General features: G+C 36.7%; 1 protein-coding gene across 4 annotated transcripts in view; it reads left to right on the top strand.

Annotated features, from left to right (window-relative positions):
* Nucleotides 1–22,264, top strand: part of LOC139965468 (uncharacterized) — a 79,524-nt gene that overhangs the window by 3,654 nt on the left and 53,606 nt on the right. For 3 of the 4 annotated variants that reach the window (XM_071967842.1, XM_071967841.1, XM_071967840.1), the window contains exons 2-8: nt 4,778–5,177; nt 7,799–7,965; nt 10,787–11,116; nt 11,549–11,684; nt 13,532–13,636; nt 14,919–14,990; nt 15,958–16,221. In XM_071967842.1, the coding sequence (XP_071823943.1) occupies nt 4,829–5,177; nt 7,799–7,965; nt 10,787–11,116; nt 11,549–11,684; nt 13,532–13,636; nt 14,919–14,990; nt 15,958–16,221 (1,423 nt within the window). In that variant the 5' untranslated portion in view covers nt 4,778–4,828. The remainder of the gene's footprint in view (nt 1–4,777; nt 5,178–7,798; nt 7,966–10,786; nt 11,117–11,548; nt 11,685–13,531; nt 13,637–14,918; nt 14,991–15,957; nt 16,222–22,264) is intronic. The other variant, XM_071967843.1, reaches the window with a different exon arrangement.

The raw sequence follows: 22,264 nt of genomic DNA, 5'->3' as shown, positions 1-22,264 counted from the left end.
CTTCCAGCCAGTGTTTGTGATGTGGTTTATTTCTAACTCAAATGTAGCTTTTCTTGACTTCCATGACTTCACATTCTGAGGAATTTATTAATGTTAGTCAAGCTGTTGTTCTCTTCACATAAACAGGAAGTCAAGAATTCCATTTTAAGAACACAACTACTTAGCAAGTAAACTCCCACTGGCAGGAATCTGTGCACAATCTTGCATTAAACAATTGTCCCTCCGTTACCAGTAACGGAGGGACACTACTTCACTTGTTCTTTATTTTAGCATAAAAGTAGCTAAATCCTTGGTTTAACATTTCTTTAGTGGTTAACCCTATGAAAGTGTTTTATACAAATTATGAAATTTTTCCAGCATTGAATGACTGAGAAATTTAAAAAAAATGTATTTTTTTGGTAACGGAGGGACAGGTAACGGAGGGACAAATCAGGTAATTAGCAATTACTGCTAATTGACAATTTATAGACATTGAAGGGGAATTATTCCTGTGATATGCATAATATTGACCATGACTACTAGGCTGTGTAAGAAATCTTTCTAAGTCATCTTTGTACTTTGAAAAATTTGGTTTTAAAAATATCCCCAAAATTCAATATTTTTTGGCATAACACAAGTGAAAATTGGCATGTGTTATATATGTCTATAACTTTTTATTAAATTAGTATATTTTTGTTCTGCAAGCACAGTGGTAAAATATAACTCTTTACCTATCTAGCCATACCACATTTGACCATGTTCTGTACATTTCCAATTTCAACCCAATTGTTACATTTCCCTTGACCTTGCCCATATATATATATATATATATATATATATATATATATATATATATATATATATATATATACCCTTACCAAAATCCCAGATCTGGCTTATATCTGGCCATACAAAGCCAGATATAACTTGATTTAAAGTCAGCCCAGATATGCAGATAAAGTTTTATCTGGAAATATAAAGCCAGATACCACTTGATATAGAGTCAATCCAGATATGCAGATTTTTTTTATCTGGCCATATAAAGCCAGATATAAATAGGTATGTAGTCAATCCAGATATACAGATAAGGTTTTATCTGGCCATATAAAGCAAGATATAACTGGATATAGAGATAGTCCAGGTAACTTTCATCTGGCCATACAAAGCCAGACGTAACCTGATCTATAGTCACTCCAGATACACAGATAACATTATAGACATACACCAATTATCCTAATAATTACTTTGAGACGTTAAGCTTCTGTTTCATATTGACTTAAAAGGAGCTGTCAATTAAAAGGAATGTGCTTGTAGGTATGGTGCTAAGGCTTCACAGTTTTGGCTGAAAGGAAAACCATGCAGTTGGGTTGCAAGTTTAAAACTGGTTTCACTGGGTTTTCAATGGGACTTTGCAATTCACTTGATGCACATGCAAACAAAACAAAAAAGTTTCTTCAGGTTTACTTGTAAACATGTTTTCCAATTGATAGAATAGGTAATTGAAAATTTGAAATTTCCTTGATTATTTTAACATCGTGTACAATGTTGTCAGTTAATAAACTACAAAGGGTGATAGATTGTAATGTAACAGTTGCTACGGAGAGATTTTAAAAGTCTACAACATTGAATTAAGGAAATTAACCAGGTTTGAGAAACCATAATGGATGAAAGCTGTGTTGAATTGAATGATGTTTACATTCTTTGGGAGGAAATTGTTAAAACTCTGGGAAAGGTTACTTTTTCTCTTTTAATGCTAAATTACCTTGTCATACAACAATGATTCCAAAGCAACTGGTTTCAGTTTGTAACCTTTGTGGCACCATTTTGGTTAAAATTGTTTAATGCAAATAACACTACTATTAACTCTAGTCTAGCAGAGTACAAAGTTCTTATAAAATATACAGGCTTAGCAGAACTATGTATCGAAAAATATCACATGCTGGTCCAATACCTTTGTGTTATGATTTTCATTCCAGAAAGTATTTTGAACCTGCCATATAAGAATCAAATTGTACCATGTTCTAGCGAGTATACTGCAGTATTGTTGGTATTAAAAGAGATTTAGGAAGTATTGACTTTCTGTCTGTATGACCTGACACAAATAAAAGAAACCACCATTGTGGTGGAAACTTTGATGTTTTGTGGTTCCTGTGAGATGTCAGCTGATAACCTGTGTAGTACAGTATATGAGATTAATTAGTAAAGGTTATGACGTAGACTGACCACCATTTGAAGACTAACAGGGCTAAGTTAAGTTTTGTGCACATATAGTACAACATATCACATTGATGGTAGGAACTGGTAGGAAATGTATGCCATAGATAGGCTTATGCATTGTAAAAAAAATGTATTTATCATAGCTGTCATGGATTATATACTCTTTAAACATACAGTACCATCTCAGATTTGTCAAAATGTAAGTTACAGTCGGTGATGATGCTGTGATTGGTTGGGCTGGGGAGGTGATTGGTAAGAAGGTGGCACTTGCCTCAAACTTTTCTCTTTTTGGGCATTGTATGAGAGGTTCACCAAGTTACAGGGTTAATTTCGTCTTTTACAGGCCTACAAGAAAGTTTCCTCAGAAGTATTCCTTAAAGTATGTTTCTTACCAGCTGTCACTTGATACATACAAAACACAACTGACAGAGAGTCCGGTCATATCAGTGCCCTATGATGTGCACCTGGAACCCATACTGCATGGCATTCTCTGCCAGGATGCCTTTTCAAAGTATTGTGCTTACCTTCCAAATTTGGCAACAGGATCCACAGTCTGAATGTAAAACACACGTGTGTGTGGGTGCGTGCGTTTGTTTTGCATTCTGACTGAGGACTTGAACAAAATGATCCAGGTTCTCTGATTTCTAAAGAAACACCAACTCCTTGCAAGAATTCTATTGTTAAGGTGTATTATTGAGATTAGAGTACATGGATTTGAACAATGGAAAAAACAATGGGTCCGCAGTCTGAATGTAAACACAGCTGTGTGTATTTGTAGCCTTGGCTTTTAAACATGATAACTCAAATCTATATGGTGGGTGTACTTCATATTTGGTATGTGATATGCAGCTTATAAAGTAGAAGAACACCTTTTGTTTCCTGGTAAGTTCAAAGATCATTTGAGGCCAAGAGAGGTGAAGTCTGAATACCTTGTAAACACAAATGTGCAGAAGATGCACTTCTTATTTGGTATGTGGATGCATCATATTGAGTTGAAATATCTTTCTGAGGAGGTGGAGGGTCATCTGATGTCAACAGTGGTCAAAGTCTGAATAGCTTGTAAACAAGTACAGTAGAGGTTGGGTATTGTTTTCTGTGGAGGTCAAAGGACATTTGGGTCAACAGTGGCCAACGTCTGGAAACGTTAATGATCACATAAAATCTGTATGAACTTCATATTGAAAAAAAAATATGAGATGCACCATCTGAGTAGAAAAACTTGATGTTTTTTCAATAGAGGTCAAAGGTCATTTTTGAATAACAGCTTGGTCAAAGTGACCCTCAGTGACCCTCCACCAAAATGACCCTCAGATAACTGTTTTAGTTTTGAGCACCATTTCTTTGATGAGTGGCTTTTCTATGTCACTAACTGTCTCAGGTTTTGACCTTTGTTCTTTTAAGTGGCTGGAAGGGTTATCCATATCTATCTATGACTGTTATATGTCATCAACTTTCAGAAGGGTAGAACCTTTAAAGCCTGTACAATGGCCAAGTTATCTGGGAGTAATTGCTGATGTACTGATACTAGTATTGAGGACCTATTTTCCTCAGTTGCACTATCAATCAGGTGATTCCATATATAAAGTTATAAGTCAAGGAATCACTAGACCTACTGGCTTTCTGGCTTTCTTTAGAGTTCAAACATCATTTGAAGGCAGCAAAGGTCAAATTGTGAATTCTTTAAAGCTTCATACATAGTATGTGGATCCCCTTACGCCATGTTGACATAACAGTTCCCAGACTCCAAGCTCGCTTTGTGTTCAGCATTAAAACAAGATGAATTGAATTTTTAGCCTCAGAGCATTTACAGTGGAACGTGTGCTCTGGTATTAGAACTTTCGCCGGTGACCACAGGAAGTTGAGGTTTTTTTACTAGAAGAAACGGCGCAAAACCATTGACCATTCATATGCTTCTGTTATCTCAAATTACTGATGTAGACAACCTCAGAAGTTACAGGTAACCGCTGGTCCCAGGTCAACCTTAATCTGCGCTTTCATTAATATTTAACACCAGGCTTGGGTCTGATCCTCCCACAAGAGTACATCGGGTGGTTCAAACTGGGGTCTGATCCGCGTTTACATTGAAAATCGCATTCTGATTTCGGGTTCAATACTGCGCCCTGTGTCTTATTTAAACAGGGTCTTAATCATTTCAAGAATACTATATAGTATTCTGTAGAGGTGAAAGCTAAACTAATTTCAACAACTTGTTATCACAGCAACTCCAACAAGTAAAGCTGGAAGAAGTATATAAAAACATTGTGTGCACAAGTCACAAATTGTCCTCAACTTCACAGGAATGTAAAATGTTGCGAGGAATCACTCAGCCTTTTGGCTGTCTGTTTTCTTCTTTTGTTTAAATATTGCATGGAACTATAGAAGCTCAGAGAGCAATCTATTTCTGGACCATGTCCTTTATGATCCGAATGGAACTATAGGTGGCTGTGCCATCTTCTCACTACACATCTGGTAAAGCAAAAATTCACAATGCTTTGCTAGTTTACTCTCCTTATGTCTTTGTCACTGGTCCAAACTTCTAGATCAGAATCAATTGATTGCTCTTTGCCTTTGTTATTTGCAGTGTTCGTGAGTTACGCAAAGATAGAGACCCAGCTCCACCAACCGCTGCATAATGGCTGATCATTGCCAATCATTACCTGCATCCCTGTGGGAGGAGACATATAAACTACATCCCTGGTATATTTTGATCAAAGATGATGTCCCTAGGGTTGACTATCGTTCAGTTTTCCCCAAGTGTGCTGAGAAAGGAGAACTATATTATTATGATGCATCCTCACAGACTTCCACAAAGAGCTATAGAGAAAAGGAATCCAAATCAAAGAAGGTTATCATGACAGCTGTGTGTTCTACTAGACTTCAAGTTCAGTGGTCTCCACATATATTTGCACCATTGAATGATAAGGAGAAGGAACTCTTGGAAGCTATACCTTCTACTAAACAGCGCTTTGTGACCTACAATGGTAAGATGTGGTAGATACCTTACATTTCTTTTGTATTCAAGTATCTTAAAATTTCTAGCTTCTCTGTTCTTTGTATTGATGGAGATGCAAACTCAACGATAATCACTGAATCTAGTCATAGAGATGTTTAAGATAAACACTCTTTAGGGCAGGCGCGTAGCCAGGAATTTCACAAGGGAGGGGCGAACCTGTAAGCAAACTATCTAAGCATAGCGCCACCATGGGCTGGCGCGAGGCGTACAAGAAAATTGTGGCTGAAAATGACTCCCAGATCGCTGGAAATGTCACTTCCCAGACCTTATAAGAGGCATCTTAACATTTTCTCTTTTGAAATTAGTAGCGATATCATAGAAACATACAAAAAAAATTGCTCAAGGGGGTTGGCTGCCCCCTTTGCCCCCCCCCCTTTGGCTACGTGCCTGCTTTAGGGACTTATACACTGACATTTAAATGATGGTTGGGTTTGTTCTCCTTTTAGCTAATATTACAGTAATTAGCTCATCTTACCTATATTATCACAAATAAACTGACAATCTGAAGGAAGACATAAGATGGTCACAAGCCAGTGATTAATATACAGAGAGCAGGATTCAGCTCTTAGGAAGGAATTATTTGGTGGTACTCATTGTCATTGTCGACTTTCACGTAGTTCTGTAATATTGAATGGTTAAATGTGCGAATCTGCAGTTTCAACTGTTTCACCTTGGAATAGAGGTTACCAAACATTATATTCATGACAAACAGCTGATTGGTCTCCTGCCATGTTCAATGTAAAATGCTTATGGGTAGGCTACTGAAGAGCTAATAGTTAGATGGCATGTTAAGCCCAGGTAAAGTGACTATTCAAACCACTCCTAGAGAGAGAAAGAGTGAGAGAGAGAGGGAAAAAGAAGAAGAGAGATGGCAGATTGAACAATAACTATTTTAGTGGACCAGGGTCTGGTAGGGGCGTATGCAAATGAGGGAGATGGAGATGGAGAACTTAGAAGGTTGCATGCCCAGCAGTGTGTAGGAAGATGCGGAGGCAAAGGGCAGATTCAGCAGACGTCTTAAACTGGTTCCAGATGGTTGTTGTTTGCCACCAATGCCTAGGGATTACCACTTCACCCCTGGAAATCCTAAGGTGTTGGGGGTAGGGGGTCGAAGAGGAGACATATTTTTGCCTCTCAATGAGCACTCATTGGCACAGATCAATGGATACTGAGAACTATGCTTCAAAGGACACAAGAAAGAGTTTATCTCTGGTTGCCATTCTGGGACAGAGGAAGATTTACTCCAATACCCAAAGACTTGCTTTTAAGCAGGGTTGTCCAACCTTTTGCAGAGGAGGGCCACATGGAATGATTATGATGAAGGAGGGGGCCGCATGAACCGTACGCTCGATTTTTCGATTTTTGGCCCGAAACCTAAGGCAACAGAATGTGAGCACTGCGCGTGGAGTGTACTGATTTATTTTCCTTCCTGATAAAACAGATGAATAAAGTCCAGCCCCCCCCCCCTGCTGAGAGTGTCACACAAACTGACCTGTATGCAGTTTTTGGACCCAGAAGGTTCGAATAATTGATTATATAGCTTCAAATTGTTAACAATAAATCTGCTCACTAAAATTTCGCACCGTAGAGCATCTCTGGCGGGCCGGACGCAACCCTGCGGCGGGCCGGTAGGTTGGACAACCCTGCTTTAAAGAGACTATTTTGGATATGGTCCCTGCTGATAGTGCTGAGGTGTGAAGTTGTGTCCGAGCCCTCAGACATATACAATTGTATTAGCCGTAACTAATGTGCATCATAAGCTTTGCACTAGTAGTAGACCGCAAGATAGGCCTGCTTGTAGAAAAAATTAAAATAGCTCTTGAGTCTGATGCATTGTGGTCGTCTTTAATTACGGAAACTAAACTCAATCTTACGATGGAAACTTACATTAGTATGTCAATTTCATTCTGAGAAGACCATAACATATATAGCTACTACTTACTGTTAAATGTAAAACCTTTGATAACTGGTTGCACATATTCAGAGTATAGTTTCGGTGAAGTTGTATCGAGTTGTAACAAGTACAGGCAATACTTACACTCTTTAACCTAGTGATCTTGGCATGCTTCTAAGAAGTTTTTGATTGCTTTTTGCAATCCCTTTGTGTCACCCAATCCATACCCCAAACAGTCTGAGTGAGGTTACCTTGTAATACACCATCACTCACAGAAAAGCTTGAAGACATTCATAATTTACATGTAGATGCCTCTTCTTGAGTAAAATCTTATTAAATTTGGTCATGGTCAAAGGTCATTTGAGTTCGATACAGGTCAAAGTACAAAAACCTGTAAACATAATAACTGCAAAAGTGAAGCTTTGATGAAGGTCATTTTTCATATGTTTGCTTGAACTACTCAGTGCATTTACACAATAGTTTTTGTGGTCAAAGCTGCAATGGAAATTTTAAGTTTACAGAGATCAAAGTCTGAACACCATTTAAACAGAGTAAAAAACTTGTATGCACCCACATCTTCATAGTTTGTATGTAGATCCACCTTAGTAAGTACAAGTGTAGTTTACATTACATGTTCTCATGTCAAACTTGGCAAAAAATCACTAAACTTGTTTTCTTCCTGGTTCTTTCTTTAGATCAGAAAGACTATCTTTTATTTGGGGCACAATTGCAGATTAATGATCCTGTCCAACTTTGTGCTGGTGCCCTGAGAGTTCCAACGGCCAACGATGTCCATGGTAAATTGAAGTACATAGGACCACTGAAGGGCCAAAAAGGGACAATGTTTGGAATACACTTGTCAGTGAGTTCACCTACGTTATACTAAACTGTAATTCTTTTAGCAGCATACAGGACATACTGTAGCAATGAATCTTTTGATCCCTTGCTGAAGGCAAAAGTAATTTATGCCATGAAGATGATGTGTATGTGTGGGTATGTGTGTATGTGGGTATGTGTGTGTATGTATGTATGTATGTATGTATGTGTGTATGTATGTGTGTATGTATGCGTGTATGTATGTATGTATGTGTGTATGTATGTATGTATGTATGTATGTATGTATGTATGTATGTATGTATGTATGTATGTATGTATGTATGCATGCATGCATGCGTGTATGCATGTATGTATGTATGTATGTATGTATGTATGTATGTATGTATGTATGTATGTATGTATGTATGTATGTATGTATGTATATATGTATGTATGCATGCATGTATGTATGTATGTATGTATGAGACAACTGCTCGTAAACACCATTGCTCAAAAAGTTCATGGTCTTTATACTTACTCTTATTGAGTGCAAGAACCATCATTTTCTATGAAGTTTAAAGATATATTGTGGTTAAAAGAAGTCAAAATCTGAAAACTTTGTAAAGACAGTCACTTCAAATAGTACATCTTTGTTTGAACTTCATACTTGGTGTGTAAATCCAGTTTCGTGAAACAAGAACCCTATTGAATTTGGTAGAGGTAAAATGTCACATGAGGTCAACATGTGTCAAGGTCTGAAATCGCTTTAAACAGTAACCAAAAAACGAAAGCTAGAATTAAACTGGGGGTTCTCTGATGCTATAATTTTCTTTTAGTGCATTTTGTTTGATCATCTTCAGTCAGTATAGTTTTGTTAAGGGGCTCAAAATATAATGTAGAATCTTCCCATAATAAATAGTCAGCCATGAAATGGAATCTGTTTCAAAGAGTTTTGGTGACTTAAGCACATTAAAGTGGCCCTTCTCAGTTTATACTTTTAGCTTCAAGCAGGTTATCTCATATCCTCTGAAACTTGGGTCAAAGGGACAGTTACCTTAAATGGTCTCACAATTGGCCTTATACTCTATGTTATTCTAGATGACTGCAGCTTTGGCAGTTAGCAATGCAAATATTTCACAATGAACAAACAATGACATGTAACGCTCATTTCATTAAATACAATTATTAAAATGGCGGTTGGTGGCAGAACTGATTTGTTAGCTAAAAATGTTAATAGAAAATGTCCATTTCATCATATGTAGAACATCTATGTGTTTATATTTCGCAAAGGAAGACTGTTCTTTCTGGATATTAAAACATTTTGGAATAACAGATGTATGTTGTGAAATCTTTACCATTGAAGAAATTGGTTGATGCCAACAAGAGGGTGCTTTGCATAAGAGCTGGGAATCTCTCATCTTTTCTGGTTTTCACTTAGTTCTTGGACGAACTAATTCACTTGTTCTGTGTTAGTCAGATAGCTGAGAGGGAATTTTGAGGAATCACAAAACTTTCAGGCGGGCGGTCTTGAAACCAGTGTAAGATATATCCAAGGCTTTGAGGTGTGTGTATGTATGTGCATATGCTCTTTTTCTTTGTTCTGACTGAGGACTTTAACAAAAGAGCTCCTAGTCCTATGAAAATTTTTATTGTTAAGTTTGTTTAGGTTAGGTTACATGAATGTGAACAATGGAAAAAAATCCATGCAGTCCTCAAATGTAAGACACACCTGTCAGCTTATATACATTTTTGAGTGTGCATAACTGCATGGAATTGGCTTGTAAGGATGGAAAACTCGAAAAGTACATGATAGATCAACTTCCTACATGGTACTGTATGTTTATCACCCTGGGTGAGTTCAAGAGTCCTATTGGAATTGGTGCAGATGGAAGGTCATTTGAGGTCAACAGTGATCAAAGTCTGAAAACTTTGTAAACATGCTATCTCAAAAAGGATATCTTAGTTGAAGTTCATACTCAGTGTGTGGATACCACTTAGTGAGTACAAGAACCATGCAGAAATTGGTGGAGGTCAAATGCCATTTGCAGTCCACAGAGGTCAACTTAAATCTCATATACCTGATAACCCCTGAAGTTAAGCTTGGATGAACTTTATAAATGGTAGGTAGGTCTGTATTAGTGCAAGAATCTTGGTGATCATTGTTATGTCAGTATTGTTCAGCACTAAAATATCTTGCTTGTAGTGTCAGAAGGTGGCAAGGAATCACTATTGGCTAATTGGCTTTCTGGTTCATTAAAATGTTGCTGTGTTGGATTTTCCACAAATGGTATTTAGTGTCTCAATGTCACTTCTATACTCTTGTTTAAAACTCTTTGTTAGTTCTCACAAAATAACACAATGGAACTTTACACATGTAAAATGGTAGGCTCATAAACAATTAAATATTTCAAAAATTAAAACTTGACACAATGTTTTGGGGCCTACACACATACAGTATGGGCTGTCATTACCATCAGAAAATATCAGCCGCTTTCTCACAGGTCATTAACATGAAACCATTGGAAAGCATTGAATTTTGGCTGGTTGCAAACGAGTCAACCTGGAAAATATAAAACTGTATTCAGTCTTTTATAATATTTATGATAACAACAGCTGTCAACATTGATTCATGATCTACAACAGTGAATCATTTTCAATGAACAATTTAACCTCTTTTATAAAGTTTGTTTTCTACACAGTATAAAACCCACAATCATAGACAATTGTAAATAAATCCGCAGGACATTTTTAGGGAGCTATTAATGTGAAAACAGCTCTGTACCAATTTCTGGAATGCAAGCAATTAAAACAAAGAAAAAGATAATTTTGATGCAAATGTAATAATCAGTTCTTCACTTGTAATTCAGACCAATTATGGAGATTGCAATGGAACACATCGGTCAACCAATTATTTCAAGTGTGACTCCTTGTATGGAATATTCTTACCAATTAATAAATTGGTCCCTCTAAGAAAATCAGACAAACTAACTCAACAGGAGACTACAAAGAAAGTAAAGCATTGCAGAGCTGCCGCCCTTGGCACAGAAGATGTTCCACAACCCACAATGTTGAAAATAGGGGTAACTGTGGAAATTAAAACAATCCTTCAAGATTCACCACAAAAGAAGACCTTGGTTAAAGGGACAATTGTAAACATGGCAGTTTTTGAAGGAAACACTCTATTTGCTGTTGAACTGGTAAGATACTTGAGTTGAATTCTTATATGAATGTATTAATCTCAGTAATTTGACTTTGATAAAGAAGTATGACCCTCTTTAAATGAGATTCCTACATAAACTTCAGCAAATTTCAATCATATGTAATCTACCACTTTAATTTAAATTATAAATTAATTAATGCAAGTGGTGCTCTGAACATCAGGTCTTTGTAAACATGGCTGGAATTTCTGGTAAAAAATCTAGTGATAAAAATGTATTCTGAATGTACCCATTTGATTATTGTTTAAACCTCAAGTGACTGTTATCATACAATAGAAGAATCGAAGGAATAGAGATATTGTAGATGTTAGGATTTGATATATCAAGCCTTAGATTGCACATATGTATATTTAAATGTTGGAGAAATTGCAGTTTAGTTAGTCTTTGCAAAATACTTTGCAATTCTTTCAGGATGGATTTAAGAAGCCTGCTGTAAATACTAATGGATTTTACAAAGGAAAAGCTTTCTTTGCACTAAAGAACCCAAAGTACACTGTCACTGTGGAGCAATCAGCCATCAGACAGATTCACTCCAGTCTCACATCAGGTATAGTATCACATTACGTCAGAGGTGCAACTGTATTCTGATTTTATGTTCTATTAGTAATGTTGACACTGCTTGGGAAGCCTCACATCGACACTCTTACATCATTGCCAAGTGACTATTGTTACCCTTGATATGAGCATAGTTCAACAGCGCAGGAACAAGAAAGACAAGAGAAGTAAGACATGCTCTCGACTTTCCCGAATATTGACACGATTTGAACTACTCAGCGCTGATTGAATTATATCACAAAGAGAAGCTTGCAAAGTTCCATGTTCACCTTGCTATAATAAAGTTATGTAAGGTACACAACTTCAGAATAACTTCTGAATACAAATTTCTTAACTCATGGAATTGCTCATATCTTGAAACTGTAATTTTTTATTTGTGTTTAAATCCAATACGACTTACTCTTCACATCTGGCTTCCAAGTCTTTCTCTGTTACCAGACACCAAAGCCATGTGGTCACAATAATACCATCCTTTCGATGTCCCCAAAGCAGTTGTTTATTTTTTATTCTATACATGGGTTAAACTGTTTGTCTTTTGTTTTCCTGCCATGTTGTCTCTTTTGCATTTGTTCCAGTTTGTATCTAAACTTAAATGTGTTTTATAAAGGCCTACTTAATACCACCAACATCTTATTGTTTGCTTGCTGCCCCGAGTTTGATATACCTGCACCCAGCTCCTCTTGTAACAAAGCATTCCTGTGTAATTTTGAGTAAATTATCAAAGCAGATAAAATCATTGTATTGTGCCCTGGCATATTTCCTTATCTCAGCTTCCCTGTAAATATTTGTTTCAATGGTGGCCATTGTAATATTTACTGATATCCAATATAAAAACAGAGTGTCCATAAAGCAGACACAAGTACTTCTGTCATGGTTATATCAAATGAGAGTAATTGTATTGAGGTGTGGTCAGTTGGAGGGCAACGTAGTAAGGGGCAGGGTGCTGCCTGTATGATACAGTACATAAGTTGAGTGTATCATTGGCGTTGCATTAGTATGCTAAAGTAGGAAAGTGACTGCAAACAATATAGATATCGACATACAGTAGTTCATCATTTTGCAACCTTTGAGTCTCAGACACATGTTACCCTCAAATATTCTTCCCATTATGTAGTTGCATAAATCTAGTATGCAATTTAGATTCAAAAAGTAAATACTTGTTTTATGTATGAAGCAAATTCTTGTTGAGAGTCCTTAGTACAAATGCTGCATAACAAAATAAAACACAAGGTCTTTTCAGGGAATTGCCCGAATATTTGGCATTACATGCAAATTATTCTTACGATTGGCAGCTCTCAGGTAAAACACAGAGTGACATAATAATGAAATAAAAACAGTAGATATTAGTTAACAAAATAAGTTTCAAAACTACATTTTTGGTTTCAATGATAACCGTAACCTTTGCATTTATGATTACATATGCGTGGGTGCATTTGTGACACCCAGCTTGTAAACACGATTTCTCAAGAAGGGCAGGTCAAACCAATTTCATATTTAGTGTGCAGAAGTACCACATTAAGTACAAGCAGCCATTTATATTTTATGGATGTCAAAGGTCATTTAGGGTCACCAGGGGTGAAATTATGAAAACCTTGTAAACACTATATTTTTAAGAAGGGAAGGTCCCTCCTATTTCTTTTTGGTGTCCTAGTTTTCTTTTGCATAGTACTACTTTTGTTGTATCCTTTCATTAACAGCATTCATAATTACCATTTCAGGATATTATAAAGTTCAAATTCAAGTCAGAACTTTTCAAGTTCTTGATGTATGTCTTTGTTGAAGTGTGAGATTAACTGACTTAGTTTCTCATTCAACAATTAATGTTTGCATGATCATCAGGCAAAGAGGAAGTTGATGCTGAGAGAGACTATAATGGGAAGGAGCAGTTTGATGATGAGAGAAGAACGATGTCTTATAACTTCGAAAGAGGAACAAATCAATTTGGTGAGTTCAAGTTTTCCATTTTTTTTTATTAGCAGCATACAATTTCCAGAATTTTTTATCATACATAGTCAACCTTGGCTAAGAATGTAAGGGACTGTTAACAACTCTATGTACTTTACTTCCCTTTCTCTGTTACCTTTCTCAAAATTTTGTATTGCAACTGTCCTTCTCAGGGATGACATTTTAGGTTGTGTATTACACAGTCACATACCTCTTTGGTTACTCGCATCACTTTATACCCGACCTATAATCAATGTTGAGTGTGTACAATGCCCAAATTGGTAAACACATTATCTTTAGAAAATACATGATGACAAATTTCATACTTGACATGAGCCTACCCATATTGAGCAAAAACTCTCTATTATTGTTTGCAGGGTGCAAAGTAAGTGTAAAAAGTGAAACAGCCTACAATTTTTGATAAGGGGTTAATGTCATTTTAGATTGGAGTTGGAAAATGTTTCTTTACTTTCTGTTTGCAGGATAAACTATCCGTAACTTTAGTATTTCACACTCCGTACTTGCATTTGTAGATTAAATAATCATATAAAATTCTTCATAAAACTGGTAATAAATACTATCCTACCATTTAACTGCTACGTTGCTAAGCAAATCAGCCACTTTTGTGTTTAGGAAACGGGCAACACTTTGATGTGCGAACTTAATTCTTAGATTGCAAGCTGTTGATAATCATTTTATCATTCACCGAAGAGGTTGATACTGTCAACTCCCTGAAATTCAAATTCCAGTTAAATAAAAAGTAAAAATAATTTTGAAATGGTTTCATGCCATGAAGCAATATAGCAGTGTTCTCCACCTGTTGTAAATTACTGACGCTGCCCGGAAAGCGCTTTGCATGTAGTAAAACTACAAGGCAATTTCAAAGCTACAGTATAAAGAGAAATGTACATGTTATTTGAATATCTAAGTGTGTGGTGTTTACAATATGTTTCTAGCATATTTTACTCAAGTTATGCATGAACTGTGTTTAAGTTTACTGGAATTTCTTGACAAGACTTTGGCAAGTGCTAGTCTAACAGGTTTCAGTGAGCCTAGTAACATCAGTACATTAGATGATGGTGCAAAAGAATATGCAGTGCCATATATACCACAAAACTTAGTAGTATAAGTATAATAGAACGTAGTGCAGTAATCATAGGGCATTTTTATGCTATCTTTGATCTTCTTGTTCAATTCCACTTCACCCTCTTATAACTTGAGTGCTTATGCATGCATATGGTGTTACATAATAATACGCTTTCTCTGCGTATGTTTTATTCAGATGATCTTCAGAGTTTCAGTAGCATTGACATTAAAGTCCCCCCTAAAACTGGGAAATGGGACGAGACAGCTGGTGAGTTCGTGGCTTTAAAAAAGCTGATCTTTGGTTGCTTTTACATTCATATTCATCTGTATTGATCAATGTATACTCCAGCCTATGTTGAATATCTAAGGAGTGTTATAGGAGCCTGCGTCATTTAATATGTATTTGCTATTATTATAGGATATAAACAGATGAAACTTGCAAAAACATATCAATGTAAAAACATACATTGCATTTTTACAAGAAAGAAAATCAACATTTGTGCCAGAAGAGCTGGGAAGATTAGAAAAAATTGAGCAGGAATAGCTATTAATTGGAATTTAAAAAAGGAAAAAGGATTGAACAAAATGGTAATATTACTGACCTATAGTGGGCTAGGCACCCCAAATAGCTACCAGGCCCCCTGATTTAAAGTAAAAAGGGTTATTGAGTCTAAAAGGAAGTGCTGAAAATGCTGTTAATTTTAAAATGTTGAAATCCTAGGAAAGCAAAGCATTGAGTTCCTTGTCAGCAAAAAGGAATCTGGGATGGTGGTGGCATGCATGGGTGTTTGTGTGTGTGTGACATTGCTGGCCTGAAAGTTAAAATATGAAATGGGACTCCACCTTAGTGGATACAAGAATCTTATAGTTCTCAGTGCAAGTCAATGGTCATTTGTTTCAACGGAAACCAAGCTCTGTCACTTGATGTCAACATAAAACTTTGAAAGCACAAAAGTTCCTAGATAAACGTACATTAACTTGATTGATAATATATCTACAATAGTTCAATAACTTTGCTGATCAATTGAAGAAAATTCTAGTCAGTGCATAAAAATCTTGTGTCACAGAGACTCTGTATCCAGAATGTTCTCATGGTAAGGATTCACTATTCACCAATTGGCTTTCTGTATTTTCATACGTTGATTTTCATCAGTGAGAGCAACTTACCACTTTCTTAATCTTTTCATTTTTGATGCACATTTCTTACATAACTTGTGTCTACCATTATGAAATAGGAGAGACACCATCAAAAGTGAAAGGAAAGTCTGCAAGAAAGAGTGAAGATCAAGAAGATGAGAATAACATAATGTTGCCTGCATCTTCAAATATGGTTAAAATTCTGCCGTCATCAATGAATATGAATGAACATCATTTTGTGACAAACTCAAGACTAAAGGGTGGCACATCATGGCCATCAGATAACCATCAACATGACGGAAAGCCACCTGATGGTTCAAAAGGCTTCATTTCAAATTTCAGAAGTATGTGGAAATCTCCAGGTGAGCAATTAATATTCCCTTACAATTTCATTGTGAAAGGTTTAGTTAGCATAATAATCCAGAGAACACATATAAGACAACATTGGAGGACTTAAAATGATAGAGTATTGCGTATCTTTGGATACCTTGGTAATTGGAATAAACAATTTAACTGTTATTAATTATATTGGTAGCTTTGTTATAGGGTTTCAGTCTCCATAACTAAGTGGTTAAGCTGTACTAACAGTCACCAGAGAGTTGTAGTCAAATGGCTTAGGCAGTGGACTTGGGATCTAAAGGGTTGCTTGGTCGAATCCTGGCTTGGTCGAATTATAAAAGGGGCATATTGTGTTGATTTTTTTAAATTTAGGAACAATAACCCAGCTGTCAGACACGACAGAGAATACCAAGAGTCATAGACACAGATTGGTCAAATTGAACAAAAAGTTAATATTACTGTAGTCTCACCTATAGTTAGCAACATTTTAGAACATTTATTGGAATTTATCAATGGCTTAGTGCACTGTTAATATGTATGCTGTATGCATTGTTCATCTACAAATAGTGGCATAGTACATCAATGTACGTTATGAGTAAAAAAGAAGGGTTTGTTATTATCTGATGTCACATGATAGAGATGATTTGATTAGTTGAGTCTTGAAATATAAATGAGAAAGGTGTGGTTTTCATGCATAATTGTTTGGGAAAATAAAATTGTCAACTTTAATGCAAAGGTGAATTACTCATTAATTAGTGTTCACCGAGTTAAAACTCTATCACAGTAATCTCTCATCAATCGCAAGTTGCTGATATGTAAGTTTCAAAGGAATGCTAACAATTTCAGGTACGTGCAATATTGACCTTTAAAGATGAACGATAATGAAATTTCAGTATTCACCAAAAAAAAAATACGTTTTTATTACCAGTATTCTAGTTGGTCTCATTTTTACATATCTGAAAAACGATGTCAATGAAGCCAATCAGATGTTGGGAAAGGCTGGAGAAAAAATCCTAAACTTGTTGTGAAGAAAATATAAAAAAGTAAGCCTATATCTTCAGAAGCCTACATAATGATACTACGACTACCATTGGAAGCAATTCACAAATAAACTATTTAAATATGACAACAGCAGTAACTTGGTTTGGCAATGCTGAACCAAGTTTAATATGTAAAAGTGAATTTTGTCAACACCCAGTCACAAAATGAGTTAACTGTTTGAAGTAGTTCATTATTTGCACATGTTGTATATGCAGGAATGTTTTACTTGTGGGTTTGGTTGTTCACAAAGTTGAAAGTTTTCTTCTGTTTGAAAAGTTGTTTTTTGTTGTTGAATTTATAAAGAGTGTTTTTCGTGCCTACTGTCATTTAATTTGTCATAGCTTTTGAAAGTTGTCTTTTTTAATCTGGAATGGGTAATGAAATATTTAACATATTGGATTCAAATTTATTATAAAATGTTTTATCCATTCTTTAGCCAATTTAAAAAATTTGATAAATAATGATCTCACGTAGGACTTGTCTATGTGCAGGTAACTCCTGCAGTAAATATTCAAGTGACCCTTGCATAACAGGTGCAAATGCCTTGCTATACATTCAAATATAAGAGCACTAATCTAATAAAAATTCTGTAACTTTTTAAGTTAACACGTTGTCAACCACGATATTCCAAGTTTTCTATGCAGGCTCTTATTCCATGATTAAAAGACACAAGAAATGTTGCAGCTGATATGAGAAGAATCAAATCCACAGTTCACAATAAAAATATTGCATCATCGAAGCATGTAACTGCCAAGGTTGTTGGGTTCACTGCCACAAATGCAAACAACGGTAGGATAATATTTTGTTTGTGACCACGAAAAAGTGAGCAAAAATATTTCATGTATTGGAATAACAATACAAAAGACATTAATTATTCTTAATGGGTACTTTTGAAATGGCATCAATAAATATAGCACACTGTCAACTGAAACATCCTTACAGTTCTTCAATAGCTTTATTTTGAAAAGAATTTTCATATTCTCACTCAAGACATACAGTAGGTTGCATATGGGTTACAGACACTTTGACAAACCTATAATTTTCAATGGGTTTACTTATCAGATTGTTTTTATGTAAGCATTGATGTAGTTTGCTTACAATTTTGTCCAACAAATTGAGTTGAAATAGAGTCCAATTTAAGTTAGGGTACTGGCACTAGCAATAGTAGGTAGCACTAGTGTTAGAAATGGGAGGAAGGGGATGGGGCTACAATTTCAGACTTTCTTTAGGGGGGTTTATATATTTTATGACATACATGAAAAATTGCAATGTACCACATAGAATGTGGGAAATATTAGCACTATTTTCATATAAGGCCTGACCTAAACAAAACAATTTCCCAAATTGGGAGGAGTTCCAATTCCCTTAGATCCCCCAACAACAGTCATCAACCAACATTTTGCTCTCCCTACCCCATCAAACTGGGCCTGATGAAGATAGGTAGCTTTGCAGATAACATTAAACAATCGTTTGAAAGTGATGTGCACTAATGAAACTAATTTGCTTTAGTGAAGTGGATGTCAGCCACAACTGAAAGACTAAATAGCAACAAACAAATAAGATGTGATCAGTTTGAAGATCCTGGAATGTTATATTGGATGTCAGTCAAGTAAAGTCATGGAAAAGTCAGGGAATCCTCAATTGTCAAGGAACCCTCTGTTGAATTCATTTTTGGTTTCGATGATAATTGTAACCTATGCATTCATGATGGCCAGTGGCGTAGGAAGGTACTTTTGAGTGGGGGGGGGGGCTGGAGACTGATGGCCGGCCTGAGGGAGGGGTGTAAGGGGAGGTTTTTTCTTTGCATTTCCAAGTGGCCTCAGATGCAATTTGGTGCAATATAGCACACTTCAACACCCACTCCATTTTGTAAATAATTTTGCATTTTCACCTGGCCTTAGATGCAATTTGGTGCTCCAAATGAGATTTTATTCTCATTTGGAAATGAAAAAGGGGTTTTCTGACTTGCGAAGCGGGGGGGGGGGGGGGCGGAATGATACTTTCGCCCCACCATATTTTTCACTGGGGGGGGCTGGGGCGGTTCCTATGCCCTTGACGATGGCATTTGGGGGTGTGTATGTGTGTGTAGGTGCGTGTTTGTGACACCCAGCTTGTAAGCACGATTCTCAAGAAGGGAAAGTTGGACCAAGTTCATGTTAAGTGTGTACTGTAGATGTACCACATTGAGTACAAGAAGCCTATTGTTTTCTGTGGAGGTCAAAGGTCATTTGGGGTCTTCAGGGGCCAAAATGTGGAAACCTTGTCAACACAATTTCTGAAGAAGGGAAAGTTGGACCAAGTTCATGTTTGGTGTGAAGATGTACCACGTTGAGTACAAGAAGCCTTTTGTTTTCTGTAGAGATCAAAGGTCAATTTGGGTCACTAGGGGTGAAATTGTGAAAACCTTGTAAACACGATATCTCAAGAAAGGAAGCTTGGGCAGACTTTATATTTAGTGTGTAGAAGTACCACATTGAGTACAGGAAGCCTATTGTTTTCTGTGTAGATCAAATGCCATTTAGGGTCACTAGGGGTCAAATATTTAAAACCTTGTAAACACGATATTTCAAGAAAGGAAGCATGGGCAAACCTCATATTTTATGTGTAGAAATACCACATAGGGTACAAGAAGCCTATTGTTTTATGTGGAGGTCAGAGGTCATTTAGGGTAACTATAGGATCAAATTGTGAAACCTTGTAAACACAACAGCTCAGGAAAGGAAGCTTGGGCATACCCCATATTTGTTGTGAAGAAGAACCACATTGAGTACAGGCAGCCTTCTGTTTTTATTGGAGGTCAATGGTCATTTGGGGTCACCAGGGGTCAAATTGTGAAAACATTGTAACCACGATATTTCAAGATGGGAAGCTTGGGCACACCTAACTTTTAATGTGTAGACGTACCACATTGAGTACAAGATGCCTATTGTTCATGTTGGAGGTCAAAGGTCATTTGGGGTCACCAGGGGTCAAAATGTGAAAACTTTGAAAACCCGATACCTCAAGAAGGGAAGCATGGGCAGACCTCATATTTAATGCTTGGACAAACCCCATTGAGTGTTACATGCCTATTGTTTTTGGTGGAGATCAAAGGACTCTTATGGTCACCAGCGGTCAACTTTGAAAACCTTGTAAACACGATATCTCCGGAAGGAATGGTCAGACCAATTCATATTACCGTGTAGACGTACCACATGAGTACAGGAAGCCTAATGTTTTTGGTGTAGGTCAAAGGTCATTTGGGGACAGCAAGTCAACCCATGTCAACCTTGTAAACATGATATTGCAAGAAAGGACATATCTCATATTTGGTTTGTAGAAGTACCACATTAAATTTAAGGAGCCTATTATTGCTTTAGGTGGAGGTCAGAGTTCATTTGAAGTCAGCAAATGCCAAATATTTACTTCACTCCCGTCTTACCTGTCTCTTCACACTAACACATCTTCCTAAACATAATATCGCAAGGGAAGCTTGGACAGCTCGCATATTTGTTATGTAATTGTACCACATTGAGTACAAGAAGCCTTAATGTTGTGGGCGGAGGTCAATGTGAGTTCACCAGGGGTCAGATTGTGAAACCATGTTTTACACAATATTTCAACAATGACTGATGTCATATATAGTATGTTGATGTATCTATCACATTTAGTACAAGAATTTTGTTGTTGAGGTCAATTTAGGACAGCATGTGTCATTGTGAATTTATTGTTTGTCACATCGCACTGCTTTTCAGTGTATTACTAATATCAAGTATGTTGTACACCCCCACTATACATTTCGCCAGATTCATGCAGAAAATAGCTCATGATATCATCGCAAACCACTATGCATTTTTGCATTCTTGTTTTTTTTTTGTTACACATGTGTTAAACTCTCTGTCTTTTGTTTTTGGTTCCTTGCTTTAGCAAAAGGAACCTATGTAGTCAGGTTTGCGTGTGTGTGTGTCTGTGCGTGTGTGCGTCTGTGTGTGCATCTGTGACACTTGCTTGGGTACACTGTAACTCAACAAGGGAATGTTGGACGTAACTTAAACTTGGTATATAGATCCGCCATAGTAAGAAGGTGTGTCCTATTGTTTTTGGTGCCCACAAAGGTCACCAAAAGTGAGTTATGGTCCAAAATATTAAAACTGCAATAACTCCAAGTGCCAATGTGCGACAAAGTTGATATTTTAGGACAAGTTGTGAATTGGTTAGTGGAACTTTTTGAAACTAACATTCATGTGATCCAAGGTCACCAAAGGTCAATTAATGTTAAAAAAGCAGTATTTTTGCGATAACTTGAAAACGAATTGTCCATTAGGGTTGAGAGTTGCTTCAATGTAATCCAATTGTCAACCCGCATCTGGGTGGCCCTTGACCTCAATTTGACCTCTGGTGACCTTTATGTGTTTTGGGGATTTTTACAGTTTCGATGCTATTTTCAGATACCTTCTGATCATAAATGTCTATAGGTTGACCCCTGTGTGACCTTCGTGTGCGAAGTAATATGGGGTCAAAGATTTTGGTCGGAGTTAGGATGGCTGTTCAGATTTGTTGTGTTGTTTTTTGGAATCAGGAGATCAAACTACATCTGAAACCAAGGTCAAAAGGTCAAAGGTCACATTAGAAAAAATGTGCTTATTTTGGGAGAAAACGGGGAAAAAAAGAAAATGTTTGGTTTTTATGCTAGATTTGGATATCAAAGGTACCTTCCGATCGAAAATGTCAATTTAAGTTAATTTTCAGACATTTAATGCAATAACTCCCAGTGCCAAGGTGTGACACGGTTGATATTGGTGCTGTGGCCGAGTGGATACAGGCGGTGGCATTTGAAGCAATGAGGGTTAGCAATCGGGAGGGTCGGGGTTCGATTCCCGGCCGGGCCATAGTAAAGTGGGTTTTTCATCCAAGAGCAATCTACGGTTTTCCCATCTGAAATGTTTTTCTAAATTGAAAAGATTCCAAATATGAGTTAAAATGTTGAATTGGAAGCCAACCGACGTGTAAGTTGTAATCCATAAGCCCTTGCGGGCTTCTCCCACG

Source organism: Apostichopus japonicus, chromosome 3 (assembly GCF_037975245.1).
Source record: "Apostichopus japonicus isolate 1M-3 chromosome 3, ASM3797524v1, whole genome shotgun sequence".
Lineage (NCBI taxonomy): Eukaryota > Metazoa > Echinodermata > Holothuroidea > Aspidochirotida > Stichopodidae > Apostichopus > Apostichopus japonicus.
The sequence above is the reverse complement of the archived record's forward strand: the minus strand, read 5'-3'. Positions and strand labels throughout refer to the sequence as shown.